This window comes from Trichechus manatus, unplaced genomic scaffold (assembly GCF_000243295.1).
Source record: "Trichechus manatus latirostris isolate Lorelei unplaced genomic scaffold, TriManLat1.0 scaffold00008, whole genome shotgun sequence".
In the NCBI taxonomy this organism is placed as follows: Eukaryota; Metazoa; Chordata; class Mammalia; order Sirenia; family Trichechidae; genus Trichechus; species Trichechus manatus.
In genome coordinates, this window is record NW_004443944.1 from 13843698 (window position 1) to 13866887 (window position 23190).

At 55.5% G+C, this 23190-nt stretch overlaps 1 protein-coding gene across 3 annotated transcripts in view; it reads left to right on the top strand.

Moving 5' to 3' along the window:
- RIPOR3 (RIPOR family member 3) overlaps window positions 1–22994 on the top strand; it is an 82058-nt gene extending 59064 nt beyond the window's left edge. For 2 of the 3 annotated variants that reach the window (XM_023742978.1, XM_023742983.1), the window contains 15 exons: window positions 2608–2686; window positions 5768–5791; window positions 6086–6142; window positions 6884–7033; window positions 7140–7203; window positions 7509–7552; window positions 7725–7850; window positions 7936–8081; window positions 9090–9219; window positions 11487–12059; window positions 14192–14322; window positions 15277–15400; window positions 16070–16205; window positions 16788–16949; window positions 18030–18590. In XM_023742978.1, coding sequence (XP_023598746.1) covers window positions 2608–2686; window positions 5768–5791; window positions 6086–6142; window positions 6884–7033; window positions 7140–7203; window positions 7509–7552; window positions 7725–7850; window positions 7936–8081; window positions 9090–9219; window positions 11487–12059; window positions 14192–14322; window positions 15277–15400; window positions 16070–16205; window positions 16788–16949; window positions 18030–18343 — 2260 coding nt within the window. In that variant the 3' untranslated portion in view covers window positions 18344–18590. Of the gene's footprint in view, window positions 1–2607; window positions 2687–5767; window positions 5792–6085; window positions 6143–6883; window positions 7034–7139; window positions 7204–7508; window positions 7553–7724; window positions 7851–7935; window positions 8082–9089; window positions 9220–11486; window positions 12060–14191; window positions 14323–15276; window positions 15401–16069; window positions 16206–16787; window positions 16950–18029; window positions 18591–18667; window positions 18871–20424; window positions 20509–21922; window positions 22014–22481 lie in introns of those variants that run through there. The other variant, XM_004370245.2, reaches the window with a different exon arrangement.
- Window positions 22995–23190: the final 196 nt, after the last annotated feature.

Genomic DNA, 23190 nt, shown 5'->3' on the forward strand with positions numbered 1-23190 from the left:
GGGGAGGGCGGCCTTCCTGGAGGCTGGGTGGGGGAAGGCGGCCTTGCTGGAGGCTGGGTGGGAAAAAGCAGCCCCATGGCGATGCAGAAACTGGCTTCTGCCTGGGGGGGTCTTTCCGCCCATCTGAATGGAACAGGGAAGGGGCGGAGCCACTTGCTCACCTCCGACAAGCCATCCTCCCCCCTTGGAGAGCAGTGGGTGTGAGGGCTAGGGGATGGGCTGGAAGTGCCTCCCTCCAGGGAGCATGAGGGATAAGCAGCTCCAACACTGCACTGCAGTGGTGAGTCCAGCAGCTGCGGAGGTGAGGGGGTGCTGGCCCCTGGACTGGACGCCCCAGACTGTTGCTCCTTCTGTCTCTTCCCAGGCCAGGCTCCTGGCTCTCTTCTCCCCATGTCACATGCCTATTGGCTGAGAAGCCAGAATTCCAGGCTTGTCACCACTGTGTCTAGAGTAGAAGTCAGCTGGCTCTGAGCGAGAGCGTTCTCCCATGAGCAGGTTACGTGGACTTAGCCATTCGTTACCACCCAGATTCACTGCGTGCTCTAGTTTAAATGGGCAACGGCGTCCTGACCTCTCCTGCCACTCTTAGTTGTGCGGCTGGAGCTATCTACCGAGCCCGCTCATTAAAACCCCAGGATTTCTCAACTCCGTCCTCGCCTCTCCCCTGCTGGCTTAGCTCCTTTCTCCCTTCCTCCTGTGGTCTGTTTGCAGCAGCCTCCTTGCTGGGCTCCCTGCCCCCCATGCCCTGTCCATCCTGCTATTCCCTCCTCTGCTCAAGTCTCTTCCATGGCTCCCTACTGCCCTTGGGAGGACGTTCAAGGTCCTCTTATAATCTGACCTTCAATGTTTCTAGACTCTTCCTTCATTTTCAACACCCATTCCAAAGCGTGCCATCTTCACATGTCTGTGCTCTGCCCTTCTAAACAGCCCCAGGGGCAGCGAGAGGCATGGGAGGCTGCAGCGCATTCAGCTCTCCAGTCCGGCGCTCAGCCCACAATTGGAATGCTGCTCTTCCTTCCTGGAATGCGCTTCCCTGCCCTCCACCTCTTAGGGCCCCTGTTCTTTATCCCTCACAAATAACCACAGCAACAGTGGCTCCCATAGACTCAGGGCTTTATATACATTGTGTCGGTGAATCTGTACAGGAACCCTACTGGAGAGATTGTGTTAGCCTCTTTTTCCAGGCAAGGAAACTGAGTCCCAAAGATGGGAAGCCACTCGTCTAGGATTTCATGGCCAGCAACCAGGGGTAGGATAGTTGTTCAGTGCTGCTTAGTCTATCCCGCGTCACAGCAACCCTACATACAACACAACGAAACACTGCCCAGTCCCGTGCCATCCTCACATTCATTGCTATACTTAGAGACCGTTAAATCAACTCCAGGAGCTCTGGTGGCTCAGTGGTTAAGTGCTATGGCTGCTAGCCAACAGGTCAGCAGTTCGAATCCATCAGCCACTCCTTGGACACCCTATGGGGCAATTCTACCCTGTCCTACAGGGTCACTATGAGTTGGAATCAACTCCATGGCAATGGATTTGTTTTTTTTAAATCAACTCCAGGGCCAACACTGACCTTCTCTGCTGTCCTGCCTGGACACAGGGTAAATGTCACTTCCCTTCTCCCCCCACCCCCACTGCCAAGGCCTGGTCCCCACACCAGGAGGTGCCCCTTACCCTCCTCCCATAATAGACCCCCTGCCCCATGATACTGCAGAGTGGGTGCTGTGTGTGTGTGCGTGGAAGGTGGGGGCCTGCCCCAGAGGTGTCGCCTCACAGGACAGCTTCTAGTGTCCTATAAGAACTGCGTGCTTGAGACTCGTCTGGGGTGGATGGCACTCCTTTCCTCCCCGGGAGCCCAAGCACCCGAGCCAGCCATGGCCCGGCAAAAGCTGCACCTTCCATGTTTGCCGTGGTGTGGTGTAGGTGGCGCCAGCGCGGGTGACCCAACAAACCCGTGCTGGAGCAGGGTGGGCCCCTAGCGCAGCCCCCAAGTCCAGACCCTGCGTTTCCTGTCCAAGTCTCTTTGTCTGGGACACATGATGTGAAACCCTCCACTAAGCCCACGGCTTCCTCTGTGCTTCCTGGAATGGGCTTCCCAGGCCTCTCTCTGGTCCTCGGCCCTGGGGTATCTGGCCAGCAGGACCAGTAGTCCTTGCTCATGGTGCTGGGGGTGCACTCTGCACTGACCTCACCGTGGGCTGGGGCTGAGCTTGGGAGGGTGTGACATGAAGGTGGAGATGGGTGCTTCTGGAGGTTTCAGACCTGAGCTTGCCTCTTCCCTGATGGGGATCCTGGGCGGGGTGTAATAACAGTGGGACCTGCATGTGTGCTGTTTGAGGAAGTAACAGAAAGCTTCCCAGTAGCCTGTGTTGCTGTGCTGGGCACGCAGCCCTCACCCGGTGTGTGGGAGCTGGAGGCCTAGGGAGCAAAGGCTGGGCTTCCAGGTGGTAGGTACGACTCTGCGCTTTCTGGCCTCTAAGCCCTGCTGAGAACCATGGCCTCCCTCCATGCCCGCGGCCGTGGCTGCCTCCACACTGGGACACTGGCCATTAGCCTGCTTCTTTTTCGTATTAAATGTAAAGCTCTTTCTCCTCACTGTCCTCACAGGGAGTACCTGTGTGTCCAGCAGGCGGAGCTGGATTACCTGTCAGGACGCCACAAGGACACCCGGAGGAACTCCAGGCTGGTGAGGCCCTGTCCCGCCCCTCCCAGCCAGGCAGCCTGGCTAAGGTTCAGAGATGGATCCCCCTCACCTGCTTGCCTGCATCGTGGGCGTGAACCTCAGTCTAAGAACCCCAAGACCAAGGAATTGACTTTCTGGGTCTTGTGATGAATTAACCTACCTTTGGCCCTGACCTGCAGGCTGGTGGGCAACTTCCCACATCTGCCCCCACCCCTCACCCAGTGCAGCAGTTCTGTTTAGAGCCCCGTCTCATTCTCTCTCAGCTCTAGAAGGGACGCTCAGGTCAGCAAGTGTATGGAGTGTGTATATTCTTGATGGTCCTGTTTTCTAGACCCTGGCCACCGCACACAACCTGTAGTCATGGGGTCTCATGTGGTGTCAGGAAAGGGTCAGGCATCACATGTTGTCACAGTGACCCCTGACCCTGTCTTGATCGAGCCTACTCGTTCCCCTGACATCCAGCCACATCCAGTTTTCCTGCCATTATGGGGGCACCTTCTCTGAGCCCAGCGGTTGCCTGCCGTGGGTTTTTGCCACCCCCTTAGCAGATCCAGATATAGCAAAAACAAAAAGAAGTCCAAAAACAAAAGCAAAAAACAGGATGTCAATTAAAGGTGAATTTTAGATTAACAGCCAATAATTTTTTAGGTTAAGTGTAAGGAGATAGATTGACACAATAGCTGCAAGAGCTGGCTCAGACATTTCAAAGACTGTGAAGATGGCGCAGGACCAGGCGACATTTCATTCTGTTGTGATAGGATCGCCATGAGTCGGAGCGGACTTGACGGCAGCTAGCAACGATGTCCCATGCAACATCTGGGACGGACTTGTACTAAAAAATTATTTATCGTTTATCTGAAATTTGAATGTAACTGGGCATTCTGTATTTTATTTGGCCACTCTACCAAGATCCCCTGCTCAGGCACCGCAGGCTCCTCCACCCCTCCAGCTGGGAGCTTTCTTTCTAGTCTTGAGAAGTGACCCCCAGCTCCTTTCTCCCCACCACTGCTTCCTTGTGAAAACCCCACCTCTGCTTAATGGGATTAGACCCTGGAAACAAAAGCCAGGACCCACCTGCTTGCCTGGCTGTGGGACTCTCCACCCAGCAGCTGCCAGCAGCCTTCCTCCAAAGCACCTGCTTGACTGGGGGGCTAGGAAAACGGGTCATTTCACCATCAGAGTATCATCCAGCCACCTCTGTACCCTGGCTCCAGGGGAGAGGGCCTCGGGGGTCTGGAGGAGTGGAAGGTGCAGGGCCCCAGCCTCAACTGTGTACAGCTACAGGGAAGTAAGGCCAGGCTGGCTCAGCCAGGCCTTGCCTGGGGTGGGTGGGCAGAGGGCGAGCCAGAGGCAGATGGTTGAAGGAAGTGCTGCCAAGTTCCCCAGATCCCATCCCAGTTCCCAGCCCTGCCTTTCGCCACGTGTGGAAAGGAAAGTTCCCAGCACCCACCCTACTGCTTTCATGCCCCTCACTGGCACAGGGTTCTCACGCCTCAGAGCCCCTCTCCCGCTCCCTATCTTGGTTCTAGAAGTAGCCCTAAAGTAGGAGAGTGTCTAAAGGTGCTATGTATTAGCTCCTCCCATTTTGTAGATGGGCACACTGAGGCCAAGGAAGGGGTGGCAACTGCACTGGGGCCGCACAGTGAGATGATGCCCAGGGGTCCTGCTTCCCTGGCTGCTGCTGCCTCTGATTTAAGCAGAAGTCGGTTTCCAAGAGGTTGCTGTGCAGCCGTTCCTCTTTTCAAAGGCTTGGGATCTTTCCTATTTCTGTATTTCTTAAATGGAATTTTACAGAAATGTACAATTTTATAGAAATGCATACATGAGAAAACAGGCTTTTGGGGAGTTCAATCCTTTCTTTTTCCATCGACTCCCCTCCCCAATCTTTTGCGCCCCACCCTGTTTTACCCTGAGGACAACCTTGTGCTTATCTGTCCATATTTTCCCCTGGTCACGTAATCATTCACATGTCCGTATAAATGCATAAAGAGGTTGTCAGTAGTCGTCTTAAGAAAATGAAATCACAATTAGCATATTCTCTCCCCCCTCGCTTTCTTCCCCAATGCCACCTTGTGGGAACACCTCCAGTCTCAGATAGGTTGACTCTAATCCTAGGGTTGACAGACTACGGCCTGTTCTGTAAGTAAAGGAATCCCTGGGTGGTGCAACTGGTTAAGTGCTCGACTGCTAAACAAAAGGTTGGCGGTTCAAACCTACCCAGAGGCACCTGGCAATCTGCTTCTGAAGAAAGACCTGACAAGGCAATCTGCTTCTACGAGGTCACAGTCATTGAAAACCCTATGAAGCACAGCTCTACTCTGACACACATGGGGTCACTATGAGTTGGAATTGACTCCATGGCAACTGGTTCGTGTGTTTATTTTTTGGTAAATAAAGTTTTATTGGAACACAACCGCACGCATTTGTTTACATATCTTCTATGGCTGCTTTCACTCTGCAAGGCAGGGTTGAGTACTTGTGACAGAGCCGGTGCGGTCTGCAAAGCCTAAAGCATTTACTGTCTGGCCCTTTGTAGAACAAGTTTGCTGGCCGCTGACAATCTGTTCTTTTCACTGGCTGCACCTTGGCCTGGATAGACCAGTCTGGATTTGCCGTTCCCTACGGCTTGAGCTCCTGACATGGTGCAGGCTCCCCTCTGAGCCCCCCGCCTCTCGTGTTCTTTTGGTCATGGCTGAAGTCACCCCTTAATCCCTTAAACAATCAAACCACGATTGTTCCCATGTGTCGAGTACCTACTGTCTCTTTTACTCCTCATAGTGACCTGATTGGGTAGCTGCTATCGCTATCCCGTTTTACATATGAGAAAATGGAGGCTCAGAGAGGTCCAGTAACTTGCCCAAGGCCACACAGCTGAAAGTAGCAGAGCCAGGCCTAGAACTTTCTAAAATCCATGTGTTCACTTACTCTTCCTTGACCCACTGTCTCCAGGCCTCAGAGGATGGAGTGGGGCTGCCTGTAGGCACTGGCATCCTCTCAGCCCAAGCACCCCGGGGACAGCCTCATTGGGCCTTGGAGGAGTGTCAAGGACTCTGACACCTTCTCCACTTCCTTTTCTCCCCACAGGCTTTCTATTACGACCTGGACAAGGTGAGTGAAACTTCCTCTACCTGCACATGGTAAGCGAGGTGGGCCGCTGAGCCTGGCTGGGTCGCATCTGTGCTCTCACTCCTCCTCCTGGCTGCCCTCCAGGAAGAACACCTGGGTTTCCTCCCCATTTTATGGGTGGGAAAACTGAGGCTTAGTGATGAGCCTTACTCTAGGATGGAGAGGGGCTGGCCTGGGCTCCGAGTCCAGCTCCCTGTGCTTAGGACCAGGAGGAAGGTGGCGTGGGCTGGTAGGTGGCCCAGACCACTCTCAAGACATTGTCTCTTTCTTCTGGAGAAGCAAACGCGCTCTGTGGAGAGGCACATTCGGAAGATGGAGTTTCACATCAGTAAGGTCGGCCAGCCCCTGGGGTGTCATGGGTGGGATTGGGGCAGTCTCTCAGCTGCAGGTCCGTATCCAGGTTCTCTGGGTGCTGGGAGCCTCCTCTTCCTCCTCTCCAGGTCAGCTGGAGAAAGCTGAGGATGAGCAGAAGTGGGAGAGGCAGCAATGACTGTAGGTGATTCCCGGCGTTGGGCCAGTTGAGGGACTGCAGGGCTCACACCTGGGATGGGGGACAGCAGCAGTGACTGGGGCTCCCCCAGAGCTGTGTGGGCCCTTTCCTCTGTTTAGACAGAAAGACCTCATGCATTGCAATCTTGGAGTGCAGGAAAGTTGAGTCCAACCACCCTATTGTACAGATGGAAAAGTAGAGGCCCAGAGAGGGACAAAGATTTGCCAAAGGTCACACAGCAAGTCCCTTAAGCTTTACAGTCTGCCAGACCCTCTTATGACCTAGCTTTACTCCCTTGGTAGCCCAGGGGGTAGGCACGATATTAGAAACCCCCTTCCTCCTGAAGAGGAGAAAAATTGGGCAGAGAGAAGTGATGTATTCATTTGTTCATGTCACAATTTCTGTGCACCCCCTGTGTGCGGAGAGTGCTGAGTAGACAGGGCAGATGTGATCCTGCTCCCATTGGCCCACATCCTATGAGGTGGGATAGGGGAGCAGTGGCTCGGCCTCTCAGAGGGCGAGACCCAATCAGTCGGGTCCAGGCCTCCTCCGATGGGACTTCCCCACGCCTGTGCCGGCCGCAGGTGGAGGAGCTCTACGAAGGCTACTGCATCCAGTGCCGCCTGCGAGACGGCGCCTCCAACATGCAGCAGGCCTTCTCCAGGTGCCTGCCGAGTCGCGCCTCTCGAGAGAGCCTGCAGGAGCTGGGCCGCAGCCTGCACGAGTGCACCGAGGTGGGTGCAGCGGCGGTGGCGGGGGGGGAGGGCAGTGGCTGGGCTGTGGGGCTCTCGGCTGCAGGATCTGTGGGGCGATGGCTGAGCCACGTGTGGGGCTTTGCAGGACATGTGGCTCATCGAGGGGGCCCTGGAGGTTCACCTGGGCGAGTTCCATGTCAGGATGAAAGGTAGTGGGTGAGAGCGCGTGGGCGGGGCCGGCTTGGGTGGACATCAGGCTTTCCTGGGGGTCCCGGACTTCTGCTGGGGGTGGGGGGCTGGCAGAATCCCAGGGGCCCAGGCCTAGCTCTGGCAAGTCCCACCCCTCCCTGAGCCTCAGATGTGAGGACCCAGGTCCCCTCCTGTCCATCATGATGGCTCATTCCCCCTGAAGCTGAGACCCACCCTTCGGGGGTCCCTCCAGTGAGGGCTGTGATCGAGGGAGGGGCAGGGTCACAGGAGGGCGGGAGGGCGATCCGATGTCTCTGTGTTCCAGGCTTGGTGGGCTATGCGAGGCTCTGTCCTGGAGACCAGTATGAGGTACGGTGACCATCAGGTCTGTCCCCAGGGCCTCTGGCCAGGCCTTTGGTGGGGAACAGGGGTCCCAACTGCATTTCTGCCCCACCCCCGCCTGGCTGGCAGGGAGAGCTTGAGGTTGCCCAGGGCCCGCACCTGGGCGGCCGACACGCCCCTTCTTGGGCCTCGCCCACAGGTGCTCATGCGCTTGGGCCGCCAGCGCTGGAAGCTGAAGGGCCGGATAGAGTCGGACGACAGCCAGACCTGGGACGAGGAGGAGAAGGCCTTCGTCCCCACCGTGCACGAGAACTTCGAGATCAAGGTGGGTGGGAGGATGGAGGGGGATGTGGAGGTGGGGTGGGTAGGCACCCTGGGCACTCAGCTCAGACACCCCCTGACCCCTCCAGGTGACAGAGCTGCGGGGCCTGAGCTCGCTGGCTGTAGGTGCAGTGACGTGTGACATCACCGACTTCTTCACCACCCGGCCCCAGGTCATTGTGGTGGACATCACAGAGCTGGGCACCATCAAGCTGCAGCTGGAGGTGCTGTGGAAGTGAGTGGGGGCTGCCTCCTCGCCAGCCCCGCGGCCTCTCCACAGGGCCAGCTGGAGAAACCAGCCCGGGGTCCTCAGCCCAGAGGTACCTGGGATGACAGGGCCTCGCTGGCTCCCCCTGGTGGCCTGAGTGCACAGTCGGCCTTCTCCTGCCCTGAGCACCATCTACGGGTGTCCCTGCTCACATCCTGACCCCGCCCATCTCACCTCCTGCCTCCAGACCCTTCTCTGCAGCCCTGCCCTTCTGAGTTTGAATTCTGGTCCCACTTTTGAACGAGCGTCTATTGAAGACCCATCTGGACCAGGACCCTTTTCTGTGGCCGCCTGGGGCTTGGGTTCTTTGTTAGAGCCTCGCCTCGTCTTCACCCAGGAGATGCTTACAGTGAGGCTGGCTGGCCGCTGCCGCCTCCCAGGCACAGGGCTGAGCAGCCACCTTGAGCTCCACCCTGGGCTGCAACCCCCTGGGTGGGACACACTCGCTGGACACTCCCTGCCCTGGGAAGAGGGGGCGCTGGTTGTGCACCACATTGCAGGGAATGCTGGTGGTTTCCCAAGCTTTTTCTGGTGGGAGAGCTCTTTCCCAGGTGAAATGTGGTTTTGAGGCAATTTTCCTTCCTTACTCTCCACTGGCCTGGGGCAGGTGTGCAGGCGCCAGGCGCTGCCGAGTTGCCTCTGTTCTGGCGCTAGCTCTGACCTCTGGGGCTGGCCTCTCCTTTCTCCCTGGGGTGGTGTCCCAGCCTGGGGTCACGGAACCACTGGGCAAAGCCACTTGCCTCTCAGAGCCTTGGCTTCTCCTCATTTCCCCACCTCAGCGGGCCCTCTCGAGTGTCAAAAGAAGGACGTAGGCAGGGCTCCGCGGAGCTCCTTACAGACAGTATGGCTCAGTAACGACTGTCATTGTGTGCGAGATGAAGACAGCGCCCCATCACCACAGAGCCCCCAGGATTCCGGCCATGCCGGAGCTGGTCCCTGGGCATTGATGACTGGGCCTTCTCTTCTCTCCTCCAGCCCGTTTGATGCTGACAGCTTCCTGGTGTCGCCCAGCCCCATGGGCAAGTTGTTTGTGGGCAGCCGGAAGGGCTCCTTGTATAACTGGACGCCTCCGAGCACACCCAGCTTCAGGGAGAGGTACTACTTGGTGAGTCTCCCCCCGCCCCCACCTCAAGGTGGGGCTGGGACACTGGGCTGGGGGGGAGGTGACTCCCAAGGGGCCAGCAAGGATGCTGGGAGGGGCTGGACTGAGCAGCCCGCACCTTGGGGTGAACGAGCTCTGGGTTCAGCCTTGCTCATTTTGGGGCTCTTTGGGGGCTTTTCTGTTCTTTTTCCTCTGCTGCCCCGTCCGTTCTGGGGGCTCTGGGCAGAATTTGGTCCTGGGCCTGGCTGGTTCTCCTGGACGCCTGGACCTCACCAGCCATGGACCTCATTTTACCTCTTTTAAACCCACCTTTAATATATTTTTCCAGAAGGTAGTACCCTGACGTCGTTGTTGTTGTTAGGTGCTGTGACCCCCAGGGATCCAGGACTTCTCCTTTGAGCCGACCATTGCTGTCCATTGCTTCACATTCTTTAGAGACTCTATCGGCTTGCAAATGCGTATTCTTCCCCATCTTCTATTCTGTAACAGCCTTTTTAACCCAATGCTGTGTTTGGAGATTATTCTCTATTAACCCCCAGAAAGCTTCCTCATTTCTTTACGGAGAGAGCCTTGGTGGCGCAGTGGTTAAGCGCTCAGCTGCTAACCGAATGGTAGGCAGTTTGAACCCACCAGCCACTCCGCGGGAGAAAGCTGTGGCAGTCGGCTTCCATAAAGATTACAGCCTAGGAAACCCTGTGGGGCAGTTCTGCTCTGTCCTATAGGGTCACTGTGAGTTGGAATGGACTCGACGGCAATGGGTTTCAGGAGACCCCATGAAGCTGCATCCTGCTTAATTCAACAACACATTGAGGTTGTTAACTGTTTTTGCTATCACCAACCACAGGGCTGTGTGATAACCTGTATACACATCGGCCTCGCTGGTGCGAGCGCTTCCCTGAAGCAGGTGGTCCTCATGGGGGTACTGAGACCCCAGGGAGCCCATCCCCATTAAGGTGTGGTGGGGTGTTGGCACATGGGTGTTCCTGTGTAGGTGAGGGGGCACCCTGACTCAGGCTGGTGTGTAAGGCTGAGCCTGATGACTGTCCTGTTGCCCTCTAGGCCTTAGGTGGGGAGGATGGGTTCATGTGAGCCCAGTATCTTGTGGATTTAGAGGAAATGTTCTTATCTGACGTGGTGGGGCCCAGGGTATTCTGGTTAGAAAACCATCTATAGTCAAGAGCATGGGCTCTGAAGCCAGCCAGCCAAGGTTCAAATTCTGCCTCTGCCTCTCACCTGCTGTGTGATCTTGGGAAAGTGACTTAACCTCTCAGGACTTCAATGTCCATATTAGAGAAATGGGAATAACAGTATGCGCCCATGGGGTTGTCGTGAAGGTTAAATGAGCTAATAAACAGTGCTTAAAAGAACGCCTGGCAAAAAGAGACAGTGCTGTATGAACATGGACTATTACTGTTGGTCTGGTTGATAAGGAGACAGAAGGGGCACAGCAGAGGGGTGAAGGTTCGAGTTTTTGCACTGCACTCTGCCCGTGTGGCCTGAGGACAGCCCGGTGCCGGAGCCTCTCTGGGGCATGAACAGTGCCACCCCCTGGGGCGTGGTGAGGGTTAAATGAGGTATGCCATCAAGATCCTTAGAACAGGCGTGTGAACACCAAATGCTTAGTGACAAGCTGATGTTTCTATGATAACGGACACTCTTGAATATTGTATATTACCGTTCATTCATTCATTCACTTCACTCATTCAGAACTATGTGCTCAGCTTTGCCCCTGGCCCCTCGAGGACTGTGCCCTCAGGGAGTGGACATCCTATGGGGAAATCAGACAATAGGCAAATCAGAGCACTGTACAGTCTGCTGATGGGCATCAGGGCCACCAAGGAAAACAAGAAGGGGTGGGGGAGGGGGGCTGCTGGGGCAAATTGGGGAGTTGCCATTTAAAATAGGGTGTCCAGAGACGGGATCCGGAAAAGCGGACGTCTGAGTAAGGACCCGAAGGAGGTGAAGGCACAAGCCAGGAAGACATATGAAGAAGAACGTTCTGGGCAGAGGGCACAGCAGTGCAAAGGTCCTGCGGTGGGAATGTGGGACGGAGCCCGGAGGGCTGAGGAACAGCAAGGAGGCCACTGAGGCTGGAGAGGAAGGAGTCTGAGGGGGTGGTGGAGACCAGGGCAGGGTCTGGCCACCTTGGGGACCTCTGCCATCCAGGGCACATGGGTGTGCAGGTGTCCAGGGTGGGAAGAAGCCCCTCTGGGGGCCTCGCATGGTCCTTGGGGTGGCCAGTGAGGCTGGCGCTGTGTCCTCCTCCCCAGTCTGTCCTGCAGCAGCCACCGCAGCAGGCCTTGCTGTTGGGCGGGCCGAGGGCCACCTCCATCCTCAGCTACCTGTCTGACAATGACCTTCGGGGCCCTGGCCTGCAGAGCCGGAGTCAGGAGCTGCCTGAGATGGACTCCTTCAGCTCCGAGGACCCCCGAGACACAGAGACCAGCACGTCGGCTTCCACCTCAGATGTGGGGTTCCTGCCCTTGGCCCTTGGCCCTAATACCTCCATTGAAGAGGAGGCCTGTGAGGACCCCTCTTCCCTGGGCCTCTTGCCAGAGATGGCCCAGCTGGCGGGAGGCTCGTTTGTGGAGCAGCCTGGCTGGAGGGACCTGGGGGTGGAGAGCCCCAATCTGTCACGGGGCTCCCCGATGTACAACTGCATGATCCCCGGTAGCCGGGAAGGCCAGGATGAAGGAGAGACTGAAGACGGAGTGGATGGGACTGGCATGGCCCTTGAGCAGCCCCTGCAGGAGGTTCTGGAGTTACTGAGGTCCACGGCCCCCACCCAGCCCCCGCTCCGGGAACTGGAGTACCAGGTCCTCGGCTTCAGGGACCGGCTGAAGGTAGGGCCACCCGCTGCTGGGCAGTGACCCTGCATGGCTGATGGCATGATGACGGAAGAGGGCTCTCTGGCCAGCCAGCCTGGGCTGGCATCCTGGCCTCAGCCCCACATAACCGCTCTGGGCCTCAGTTTCCTCATCCGTCAAGCATGGATGACGGCAGGCCTTGTCAGGCTGGGAGGAGGACTCGGGGGATCATGCATGTGCCTGGCATGGATCACTCAGTGAATGTCAGATTGGAAGAGGAAAGCGGGGCGCAGAGTAGATAACTAGCTCCACATCCGGCCAGAACCTGGCCCCACCACACTTCTTCCAACTGGGCTTGATGGGGCTGCGGCTCAGCTGTTACATCCCGAGCTTGGGCACTCTCCGGGTCAGAGCAGACCTCTGTGGAAGACCCCGTGCAGCCTGGCCTGCTTCAGCCACGCCCCCGCACCTTCCCCCCAACAGGGCCCACAGCCCGGCCCGCTGTCCCAGGGTTACTGAGTTCTGGCCTGGGCAGATAATTCTGCTCTGTTCTATTCTAATTTTTTGTGTATCTAAATTTAACTGTATGTGAAGTAAAATGTAACACCAGCAGCTACTTATACATCAATTTATGAAATCATTCTCTTTTGTGTAAGACACACATTGGCATTGAAATAGTTCAAAGTAACCTAACAGCTGGCTTCAAAAATTAGTTTTGTTTTATCACCACCCCTGCCCCAGCATTACATGTCACCACAGGTGAAAGAAAACGAAATTTCTCCTTTTATACCCAGCAGCTTTTAATAAGTGTCCACTGTTACCGCTGCCATGGTCTTTAAAAGGGACTTGCCTAAAAATCTTTGAGAAAAAAATTTAAGAAACAATGTCGGCTTTTTTTTTTGGTATATTTTTTACAGTGTTTTTATGCAGAACAATTTGAGTCAGCACCCAACTTTTCCTGTCACGTATGCATTTAGAAAAAAAACCTTAAAATACTGCTGCAGTAATGGGTAGATGATTTTAAACATGTTTAAGGAAATTTTCTTTATTTTGGTAAACTAAGAACAATAAGTGATTACGTTGTTGTGTGCCACCAAGTCAATTTGACTCCTAGCGGCCCCACAGGATTGAGCAGAATTTCCCCAAGGGTTTTCTAGACTGTAATCTTTACAGAAGCAGACTGCCAGTTCTTCTCTCCCATGGAGCGGCTGGTGGGTTTGAACCACAGACCTTTCCCTTATCAGCTAAGCCCTGAACCACTGTGCCACCAGGGCTGCTTAAAAATGATTATAGGCCATGAGTTTTAGTTTGATTTTTTAAAAGAGAAATTACACATGCGCACACACATACGTATACGTGTATATATATGTATGTGCTTGTGTGTGTGTGTGTGTGTGTGTGTCTATGTCGTACAGACATGTTTTTTGCCATCAGGAATTGAGATCCCTGCACCTAGTTGCTCAAGGGTTTCTCTTTGGGCTCCACCTGTAGGATGCGCGTGTGGCACCCATGGCAGTGTCTGCTCCATCTGGGCCTTTGGTGCAGTTTGTGTGGGATGAGGCCTGGATGTGCTGGGGATGGGTTGGGAGCCAGCCCTGCAGTTCAGCCACAGATCAGGGACAGGAAGACAGAAGTCCCAGTAGCCTCCTGAAGAGGTGTCCGGCCTGACCCACACCATATTTTTAAAACAATTTAGAATTAGTTGCTGATATTTATAACCTGGGTGGTTTCCCATAAAAATCCAGGTTTCTGGCTTTTCCTAGACAGTTAGCCACCCGGCAACACTGGTCTTATGTTCCCAAGCGGCAGCCATCAGCTGTCCCTCCTGTTTGCCTTGGCCTCCACCCAGCCGGCCCACTCATTCGTGTCACTTGCCCTGTCCCGTGGGTGTCTGGGATCCCTGTGAGGCTTTTCCGGCCTGTCTCTCGTCACGGCTATTCGGGAGGGATCTCTCCCAGGAGCCACGACCGTCCCCCACTGCATGCCCCTTGGGGACGGGCTGCAGTTGTGCTCAGGGTAGCTGACAAGACTCTGCCGTCCCTGGGACAGCGTGTGGGATCAGTGCTGGTGACTGGGAGACTCTGAAGGTCTGCAGTGAGAGCCCCTGAGCTGTGTTTGGGTGAGCGACAGGCCCAGCCTCCCTCAGGGATTCAATGCTCTGCCCACAGCCCCGCGCTGCCCACCGGGAGCACGTCTCGGCCGAGAGCTTGATGGAATGCATCCTGGAGAGCTTCGCCTTCCTCCATGCTGACTTCGCCCCAGACGAGCTGTCCCTGTTTGGGGGCTCCCAGGGTCCCCGGTGAGTGCGCCCCTCCCAGCGGGGTCGGCTGCAGTGTCCGCGCCTGACTGCCATAGCTCCACGCTTCCTGTCAGCCTCCTGCCTTCTCGCTCCTGCTGCCCTTGTTTGCTTGTTTGTCCCTCGTCCCTGCCCTGCTATGTGCACTGCCTGGCACAGAGCAGGTCCTTGGTGACCATTGGGTGCATGAGGCAGCATGCTCCACCCTGGCTGTGAGCTTCCGAGAAATGGGCTGTGTTGTCAGTCTTTACAAATAACAAGCAGGCACACAGGAGAAGCTCTGACCTCTATGTAACCAACGTGCAGCGTGACTGGGGCTCCCCTCCACCCCGGCTCCAGCTCAGACGCGCCCCTCTGCACCAGCCACCCCCCACCCTAATCACAAGGATCACCAGGGCCCCACCTGGGCCTAAATCACAGCGGCACAGGAGTGAAAACCAGCTACATTTCTCATCTTCCTCTTCTCCCACAATCCTCTGGGGCGGGAGCGGGTGTCACTTCTCCCTGAATCCGTGAGAGCTGCTCAGGCCTCAGGGTCACCGTCTGCCCACTGCGCCTGCCATGTGGACACTGTGCTGAGCACTCCCGCCAGCAGCATCGCACTTACCCTCACGACCCTCCGCTTGCTATCCCTGTCCCCACTTTCCAGACGAGTACACTGAGGCTCAGGGAGGCAGACTTGTCAGAGTCACGGAGCTGGGAATTAGTTTGAACCTCAGGCTTCTGACTCCAAAGCAGACATCCTGGAAGCGTGTGGCCCCACACCATCTCTGCTCCGTTTGAAGTTATCACGGCCCTTTGCCCCTTAGTTTTCTCCTCGCTTTACCTCCATCTCCTTGGGACCTGGAGTCGGCCTCCCTGATCCAGAGCTCTCTGGGGAGGGAGGGTTTTCTCTACTATCACTGGGAGCTGAACTGCTGACGGAATGGTCACTCAGTCCTTCTCAATCCAACTCAGAAAGGATAGGACCCTGCCCGCGCCGCCATCGCTGAAGGCATCGTCCAGGGAGCTGACGGCCGGCGCCCCGGAGCTGGACGTGCTGCTCACGACTCACCTCCAAGTCTGCAAAGCCCTGCTGCAGGTGGCTGAGGGCCTGGGCTGGAGGAGGGCTGGGAGATGGCGGGAAGCACGGTATCTCAGTGAGAGGCCTGGGCGAATAGTCATGTCACCCTTATGCAGTCCAAGCCCTGGGCCAAAGGCTGTGGCTGCGGCTATTTCAGTTATAAATGACCCTACCCTAATCCAAACTGGCTCAACCAAAAGGAACATTTATTAACTCATGTGATTGAAAGATCCAAAGGTAGGTTTCAGACCCAGCTAGATCCAGGGGTTCAAATGTCATACCCCTGGGTCTCTCCCTCTCGGCTCTGCTGTCCTGTGTTGGCTGGCTTCATTTTTTGGGAGGCCAGCCCCTTCTGATGGCAGAGATGGCCCTGTGGCCCGGGCCTGCTTCTGACCGGTTTAACCACCTTTGTGAAGAGATTGGGGCTCTGTATGTAATGGCTCCAGCCAGATTCCTAGGGGAGAGCCTTCCTGGCTTTGGTTGGGCCACACGCCCAATCCAGGGACAGACCACTGTGACCCGTGGGAAGGAGCGTGATTGGCCAGCATCTGTGGGGGTCAACTTCTGGCCAGAGAAACAGAGTGGGGAGCAGGGGTCCCCAGTCAGAGAGCTCCCATTGGGACGGGAGGGCAGGTGGGACCTCGGCAGGCGTGACGCTAACCTGGAGCATCGTGGGTCTCTTCCCAGAAACTGGCCTCCCCTAATCTGTCGAGGATGGTCCAGGAGTGCCTCCTGGAAGAAGCAGCGCAGCAAAAGCAGGTTCTGGAGACGCTTTCTGTGCTCGATTTTGAGAAAGTCTGCAAGGCGACATCCATTGATGAGAGTAAGTAACTGCCCACCACCCATGGGCTGCGTGTGTGAATGGCATGGAGCGATGGAGCCTCGTCTCCTTGCTGCGATTCTGGGGCTAGAGGGCGTGTGCAAGTTGGGCATAGCGGCTAGGCTGGGACTGAGCTCACCATGGCGGGACAGGGAGGGAGGCTGCGCAGCCTGGGAGTTAGCAGCATGCTCTGAGGTCCACTGTGACCCTGGGTTAACGATTCACCTCTCAGCCTCAGCTTCCCCTTCTGTATAATGGGAGACCAATGGATAGGGTTCAGTGACATAATCCCAGAACACACTCAAGGCCCAGCAGTTTCAGTTCTGCCTCAGCCTTCCAGAAGGACTCAAGCAAGTGACCTCCCCTTCGGGAGGAAGCCCAGGTTGTCCATAGGAGAAGCTAGTGACAGTGGGCGCCCCTGCGCTGGAGGCACAAAGAACAAGCAGCTTCGGCTCTAAGTGCCCCGCTGGGATGTGGCAGGGGACCTGTGCTAAGCTGTGCTGACCCTGGGCTCCCTGACCCCCAGATCTGAGCGGAGGGGAGTCTTTCCTGTTGGCCATCAGCTTTCTGACCCTGGGCCCTCAGTCATTCCACAGGCCTCTCGGAGGAAGGGGTGTCTGAAGCTGTGGAGAGGGTGCACGGGGCTCGGCGGGGTCCTGTCCTGCCCTGCGACGGTGCTGGTGAACCAGCTCAAGAAAACGTTCCTGCACAGGGTTCGAGGGAAGTACCCGGGACAACTGGAGATAGGTAACCCCCTACCCCCAACCCCGAGACGCTGTGCTGATCCTCCGGGGACTTCATCTCTGGGAAGTGTCTTCACGGCCCCAGTGGACGCTTCTCAGCTTGACGATGCCATCTGCCCTTTGTGGGAAGGAAGAAGGGAGGGGCTCTGAAGATGGACTCTGGGGCGTCTGGGAAACCCCGAAGCTGCAGACAAACATGAGTGGGGTGGGGCATCTCCCTGGGGACAGAGTCCACAGCTTGCACCAGGACCTTTAAGAACGAACAGGGAGTGAGGTAGGCGAGGCCTGGTGGAGGAGTCGTTGAGTGCTGGCGGGACCATCCCCAGAGGGCAGAGCCGGAGACGGCTCTGTTGACCAGCTGTAGGGCAGCAGGCGGGAGTTGTCCAGGTGGTGGCTCTCAGACTTTAGCAGCTGCTTGTGGACATGCAAGGAGCCCTGGTGGCACAGTGGTTAAGCGCTCGGCTGCTAACCAAAAGCTTGGCAGTTCGAATCCACCAGCCGCTCTTTAGAGGGATGTGGCAGTCTGCTTCTGTAGAGATTACAGCCCTGGAAACCCTGTAGGGCAGTTCTGTTCTGTCCTATAGGGTCACTACAAGTTGGAATTGACTTGACGACAGTGGGTTTGATTTTCGTTTTTTGTGGACATACACATTCCCAGGAAACCCTGGTGGCGCAGTGGTTAAAAGCTACGGCTGCTAACCAAAATGTTGGCAGTTTGAATCCACCAGGCGCTCCCTGGAAACCCTTTGGGGCAGTTCTACTCTGTCCTATAATATACGGTCGCTATGAGTCGGAATTGACTCGATGGCAACGAGTTTGGTATTTTGGTTTTTGTGCATACCCAGGCCCCACTTCCAGGGATCCAGATTCAGGTGTGTGTTGGGGGTGGTGGGGGGCAGGCACCTAGACTCTGACTCAGGCTGTTGGTCTCCAGCTGGCACACACGGCTCTCGCCAGCTCAGGCTCCTCCTGCAGGCACAGTCGACACTTCCTGGGCCACTAGAAAGCCTTTTAACTAACCAGGCCTTAGCCTGGCGGAGGGGCTCCCTCTGGGAGCCGGGCCTCACGCCTCGCTGTCCGCCAGCGTGCCACAGGCTGCTGGAGCAGGTACTCAGCTGCGGCGGGCTGCTCCCCGGAGCCGGGCCCCCGGAGGAGCAGACCGTCACCTGGTTCCAGTTCCACAGCTACCTGCAGAAACAGAGCGTCTCTGACCTGGAGAAGCACTTCACCCAGCTCACCAAGGAAGGTACGGGTGGGGTGGCCTCAAACCACGCTGTTAGACGGGAACGCAGCGGAATGTCCTCTCCCGGCTCTCGGAAGCCAGCCATTATCTCAGATTCCGATTCAGAACCACTTCATCTTTCCTCTGCAACTGTTCTTTCTAGGACCCAGATTTAATTAGATGCCCCGTTCAGCCAGTCCCAGGGAGGGAAGCTTCAGCGAGCGGGGAGCAGAGGTCAAAGCTGGATGGGAGGGTTCCGCTCAGCTGGCCAGAGTCCCCACAAGAATGGATAGCAGCTTCATTAATTTTAAGGGTGTACTTGATCCCTTGCTAGAAGGGCTCCCCAGAGGTTCGAGGCCACCTCTGAAATGAATCCAGATGCAGCCTCTGATCACATGGCTTGTCCGGGATCTGTGCCTCCACGGCTAGAGGCAGAAGTGGCCGCTGCATGCCCGTCGCCCCCAGCCTGAGGGGACCTGGGCCGTCTTTCTCTCTTTCAGTAACACTCATTGCCGAGCTGCAGTGCGCCGGCCAGGCCAGGGCAGTCAAGAAGCTGCAGGGGAAGCGGCTGGGCCAGCTCCAGCCCCTGCCCCAGACCTTACGCGCCTGGGCTCTGCTCCAGCTGGACGGGCCCCCACGCGTGTGCAGGGCGGCCAGCTCGCGCCTGGCCAGTGCAGCCAGGAACAAGAGCTTCCGAGAAAAGGTAGAGTGGACGGCGGCGGCCCCCTGGCTACAGGTGTGAGTGGGGAGAGGAAAAATACAGAGTGCGTGAGGGCGGGGGCGGGGGGGGGGAGCTGCATTTACTGCAGGGACTTTGATTTAGGGATACCACCATCGGCAGCCCTGGCCCTCGGACAGGTGTCAGGCTGCACCTGAGGGACCCACAGAAATGGGCACCGTGAGCTTACTATCTCAGTGTCTCCACAGCGGAACTTTGCTCTCTGGGACATCACCTGCCCGGTGAATGCACCTTTCCTAGCACACTGATGGTCACCCTCGGTGACTTAAGTTCACATGCCTGACCAGCTCATGACGGTCCGCTGGGTTCAGTCCACCTAAAAGTCAAAGCTCAGACTCTTGTGCCTCTTAGGTTCCTGGAGCTGTGATGATTGTAGACTTAGGTGGGCAGGGAAGGGCCATCCTGGGGCCACGCTGTATCCCTTGGTTTCAGCTCCAGAGAGGAGCTCTCCAGTGACGCTTCTAACAATCCCTCAGGACCACACGTACTTTGTTGGTGTTATTGTTCCATGATTTGGAGAATCCTGAACACAGACAAAAGCAGGCACAACAGAATGCACACACAGGCACCCCCCTCTAAGCCCAATAACCACCAACCCATGGCCAATCCTGTCCCCACCCCCAACCACTGCACCCGTGTGGTTCTGGAGCAAACCCCAGACATCTGATTTCACTTCCCAGACTCCCCCATTCTGAAAGGAGCAGGCACTTCTCTTTAAGAGCTGCCTCCCGTGGAAAGGTAACTGTCCCCTTGTTTTGCGGGGTGTGGTGGATACTAAGCTCTAAGCTCTGGACACAGGTCCCTCAGACCAAACCCTGGGCCCTGCGGTCTCCTGACCCTTGCAGTTGAAGGTGTGGCCATCAACCAAGAGTGGACTCAGGCTTGCTCCCAGGTTTTCCCTTTACGGACACGGAGGCTGGACTTACCTGTGGGCCAGGCGCATCCCCACACACTTTCCAGTGAATCCTTACAACACTTTTGTGAAGCAAACGCCAGCTTTATTTTCCAGCTGAGTGGAGTTAGGCCCAAGGATGTGAAGTGATTTGTGACTGAAGGGGCTGGGGCTGGGGCTGGAAAGGGTGGCGAGGGGAAGACTCTCCTTCAGATCGGGGGCAACAGCCTCACCTGTCTTCTTCAGCCTGTGTGTTCAATTCTTCTGTTTTTCGAGCTGGACATCTGATTTCTCTGGACTTAGTGTTTTAAATACACGGCAGTTTCAGAATGCATTTGTGAAACATAAGACAAAAAGATCCTTCCTCGTTTATTATCGTAAGAATGAAATTAGACTCTTTGCTTGAGCCAATTTACCACAATCGGCCAGAAAAAAACAGCTCAGGAATCAGAGTTTTTAGGGATAAATGGAACATCTTGTGACTGCATGCCCTTGGCCCAATGATTTTTGTTTAGAAAAAGGTAAGGAGAGCTTCACTTACCGTCAGCGCCAGGAGTGTACTAGCCCCAGGTACCCTGGACTTGGCTTCCGCTGCCCCACCAATTCTCCGCAACCTTCTTTCCTAGGCTCTGCTCTTCTACACCAATGCCCTGGCTGAGGCTGACCCAAAACTCCAGCAAGCCGCCTGTGTGGCACTCAAACACCTCAAGGTAAGTTAACGTTTCCTCAAAGCCTGCTGGTGGTTAACGTTAGAATTCATTTTCAAAATGATTCCACTGGGTCCAAAAAGGGGAAAAAGAAAACCAGCAGCTGCAAAGCAGCATCTAAATACTGGTCTCAGAGAGGCAGCCATCAGCTCCACCAACTGGGGCTCTGCCATGAAAGTCACTCAGCAAACAGCATTTGCTCTGGGCCAGGCCCCGTCCCAGGCTCCAGGCAGACAGCAGGGAGCAAGCAGGTGGCCCCATGGACTCACTTCTGGGATTTACTATTCTCAATTAAAAGCAAAACTTTTAAAAAGTACAATAAATTCACTGTGAAAAAAAAAAAGTGTTTAAAATACAGAAATGTAAAAGAAAGTTATCCACAGTCTTAGCACTTAGCAGACACTACAGTTGACATTTTGGTATATTTCTTGATTTCTCTGGTTTACAGGTGTGCAGTTGGGTGCATTTAGAATGCTTGATGACATTTTATATAGTTTAAAACAGTGAGCAAAAGAAACACTTGGTGTGCTAGATTGGTAGTGCTTTAGATTTTTTAATAAAGGTCTATCAAGTTTATACCGTAAATTTCACCTACTCCCCCGCATCTTGTAGAAAATTTACTTTTTTTTGTTCACGTCATTATGAGCATCTTTGTACGTAAAGCTTTTTTAAAAAAAAATTAACAGAGTTCTGAGTTATTTCTCTAAGCTAGACTCCCCAAAATGTTACTACCATAGAGGTGAGAATATGAATATCTTGAGACTCCTGATAACAACACCCCACTTCCATGTCCATGTGACGTGAGGGGAAGCCCATCTTACCTCAGATGTCACCTGCATCTGGAATTCTCATTTAGAAAAATCACTGCCAACTTGCTAGATGAGAGAGAGTTCATTACAGATAAAACGGACTCACCCTCTTCATTCTGGAATGAATCAAGAAATCCTACGAGGACCACCTGGTTATGACACAGCCGGTGAGAGGGTAAGGGGGCCTGCAGAGGGAGCTGAAGGGCGCTCCGGCCCTCGACCCTGCAGGAGAGCAGCCAGGCCGTCAGCTGGGCCCGGCAAGGCCCCACTGCCTCTCACAACTGAGCTGGAGATCAGGGGGAGGCAGGAGGTCTGAGGAAAGCAGGTCCTTTCCAAGCTGGGCCTTGCAGAAGGCGTCCACAGAGACAAATCTGCTAATAGCCAGGCCCGCTGGCAGGCAGGCGTCAGGACTGAAAGGACAAGACGCCTCCAGTGGCGCCTCTGATGAACCCGAGGCCACATAAGGACCCTGGAAGCCTCAAGGAAAGGAAGGGGCGGAGGTCCCAGAGACCATGCTAGGGCTGGTCCTGTCAGGCTTATAAAAGTGGAGTCTACATTTTAAATAAAATGTCCCTTAATGGACCCTCCTTCCCCCCAACCTCACACAGGGCATTGAAAGCATCGACCAGATCGCCAGCCTATGCCAGTCAGACCTGGAGGCGGTGCGGGCGGCAGCTAGGGAGGCCACACTGTCGTTTGGTAAAGTACCGCCTCCGACGCTGCGCAGTGCGTTGTGGTCCCGGGGCCCTTACAGAAGACGTGCTAAGAAGACCCAGCCATCTGCGACCACGGGCGCCATTAGCAACCCCAGTGCAGAGTCAGCTTCCATGTGTAATTGCATTTTGGCCAATGCAGGTTTCCTTCATGGCTGAGGTAGCAAGAAGTGCTTTATTTTCTTCTCAAACTTCAGCTCATGAACCTTGGTGAACAAAAGCCAGACACACAGCAGGCCTACAATTCAGCAAATGCTGTGCAGATGTAGGGATGAGGCCCTGGGACCGTGCAAGCCCGCCGGGTGGGAACACCCCAGATGCCCCATCCCCTGCTGCTCCTTTCCTGGCGGCACTCTCGACCCGCCCTTCAGTAGGTACTAAAGTCACTGTGGCCTGCAGAGTAGGAAACACCAAGGCGGGGACAGCCCAGTGACAGATGACCTTGCTATTTCAGGTGAAAAAGGACGCTTAGCTTTTGAGAAGATGGACAGAATTAGCTCCCAACAAAGAGAAGAAGCCTTTTGCCAGGAGGCAGATGTTGAAATCACAGTATTTTAAAAAGCCTCGGCTGATGGACTCTCATCTGGCCCCTTCTTTTGCTACTGCCTCCATGCAGCGACTGAGCTTTTTGGAGGGGGGGCACTGTGTGAGCTGGTGAGAGCTGTCCCCTGAGGCTCAGAGCCAGTCACAGAGGCCCAAGGAATGAGTGGAGCTCTTGTACAGGAGGAGAAAATGACAAACAGCACTCAGAGGGCTGCACGAGTCCAACCAAATATCTGTATCTTTGGCTTTGGAAATCCGTTTGACCTTCTCCAGGATGCGGAGCTGGGTCAGCACCAGCTGGCCACGCCAGCAAAGGGGCCAAGGCCAGGCAGGTCGAGGTTTGAAGAAAAGGCTCAATTCGAATGTGTTGAACTCGAGGCCTCCCTTCCCATCGCTGGCTCAGCATTCTGGCTCATACGTACCGTGGGAAAGGTGTTTGGGACAGAGGAGGCAGGCTGGCCAACTGCTAAGGAAACGACTGGAGTCACTTCAATAGCAGCCAGCTGTCACCTCCAAGAGCTGGGGGAGGTGGGGGTGCACAAAGCGAGGCTTTCCCATCCACACTCTGACCCTGAGCTGAGGCCCATTTATAAATGCACAGCCCTAACCGCAGGCCTTCT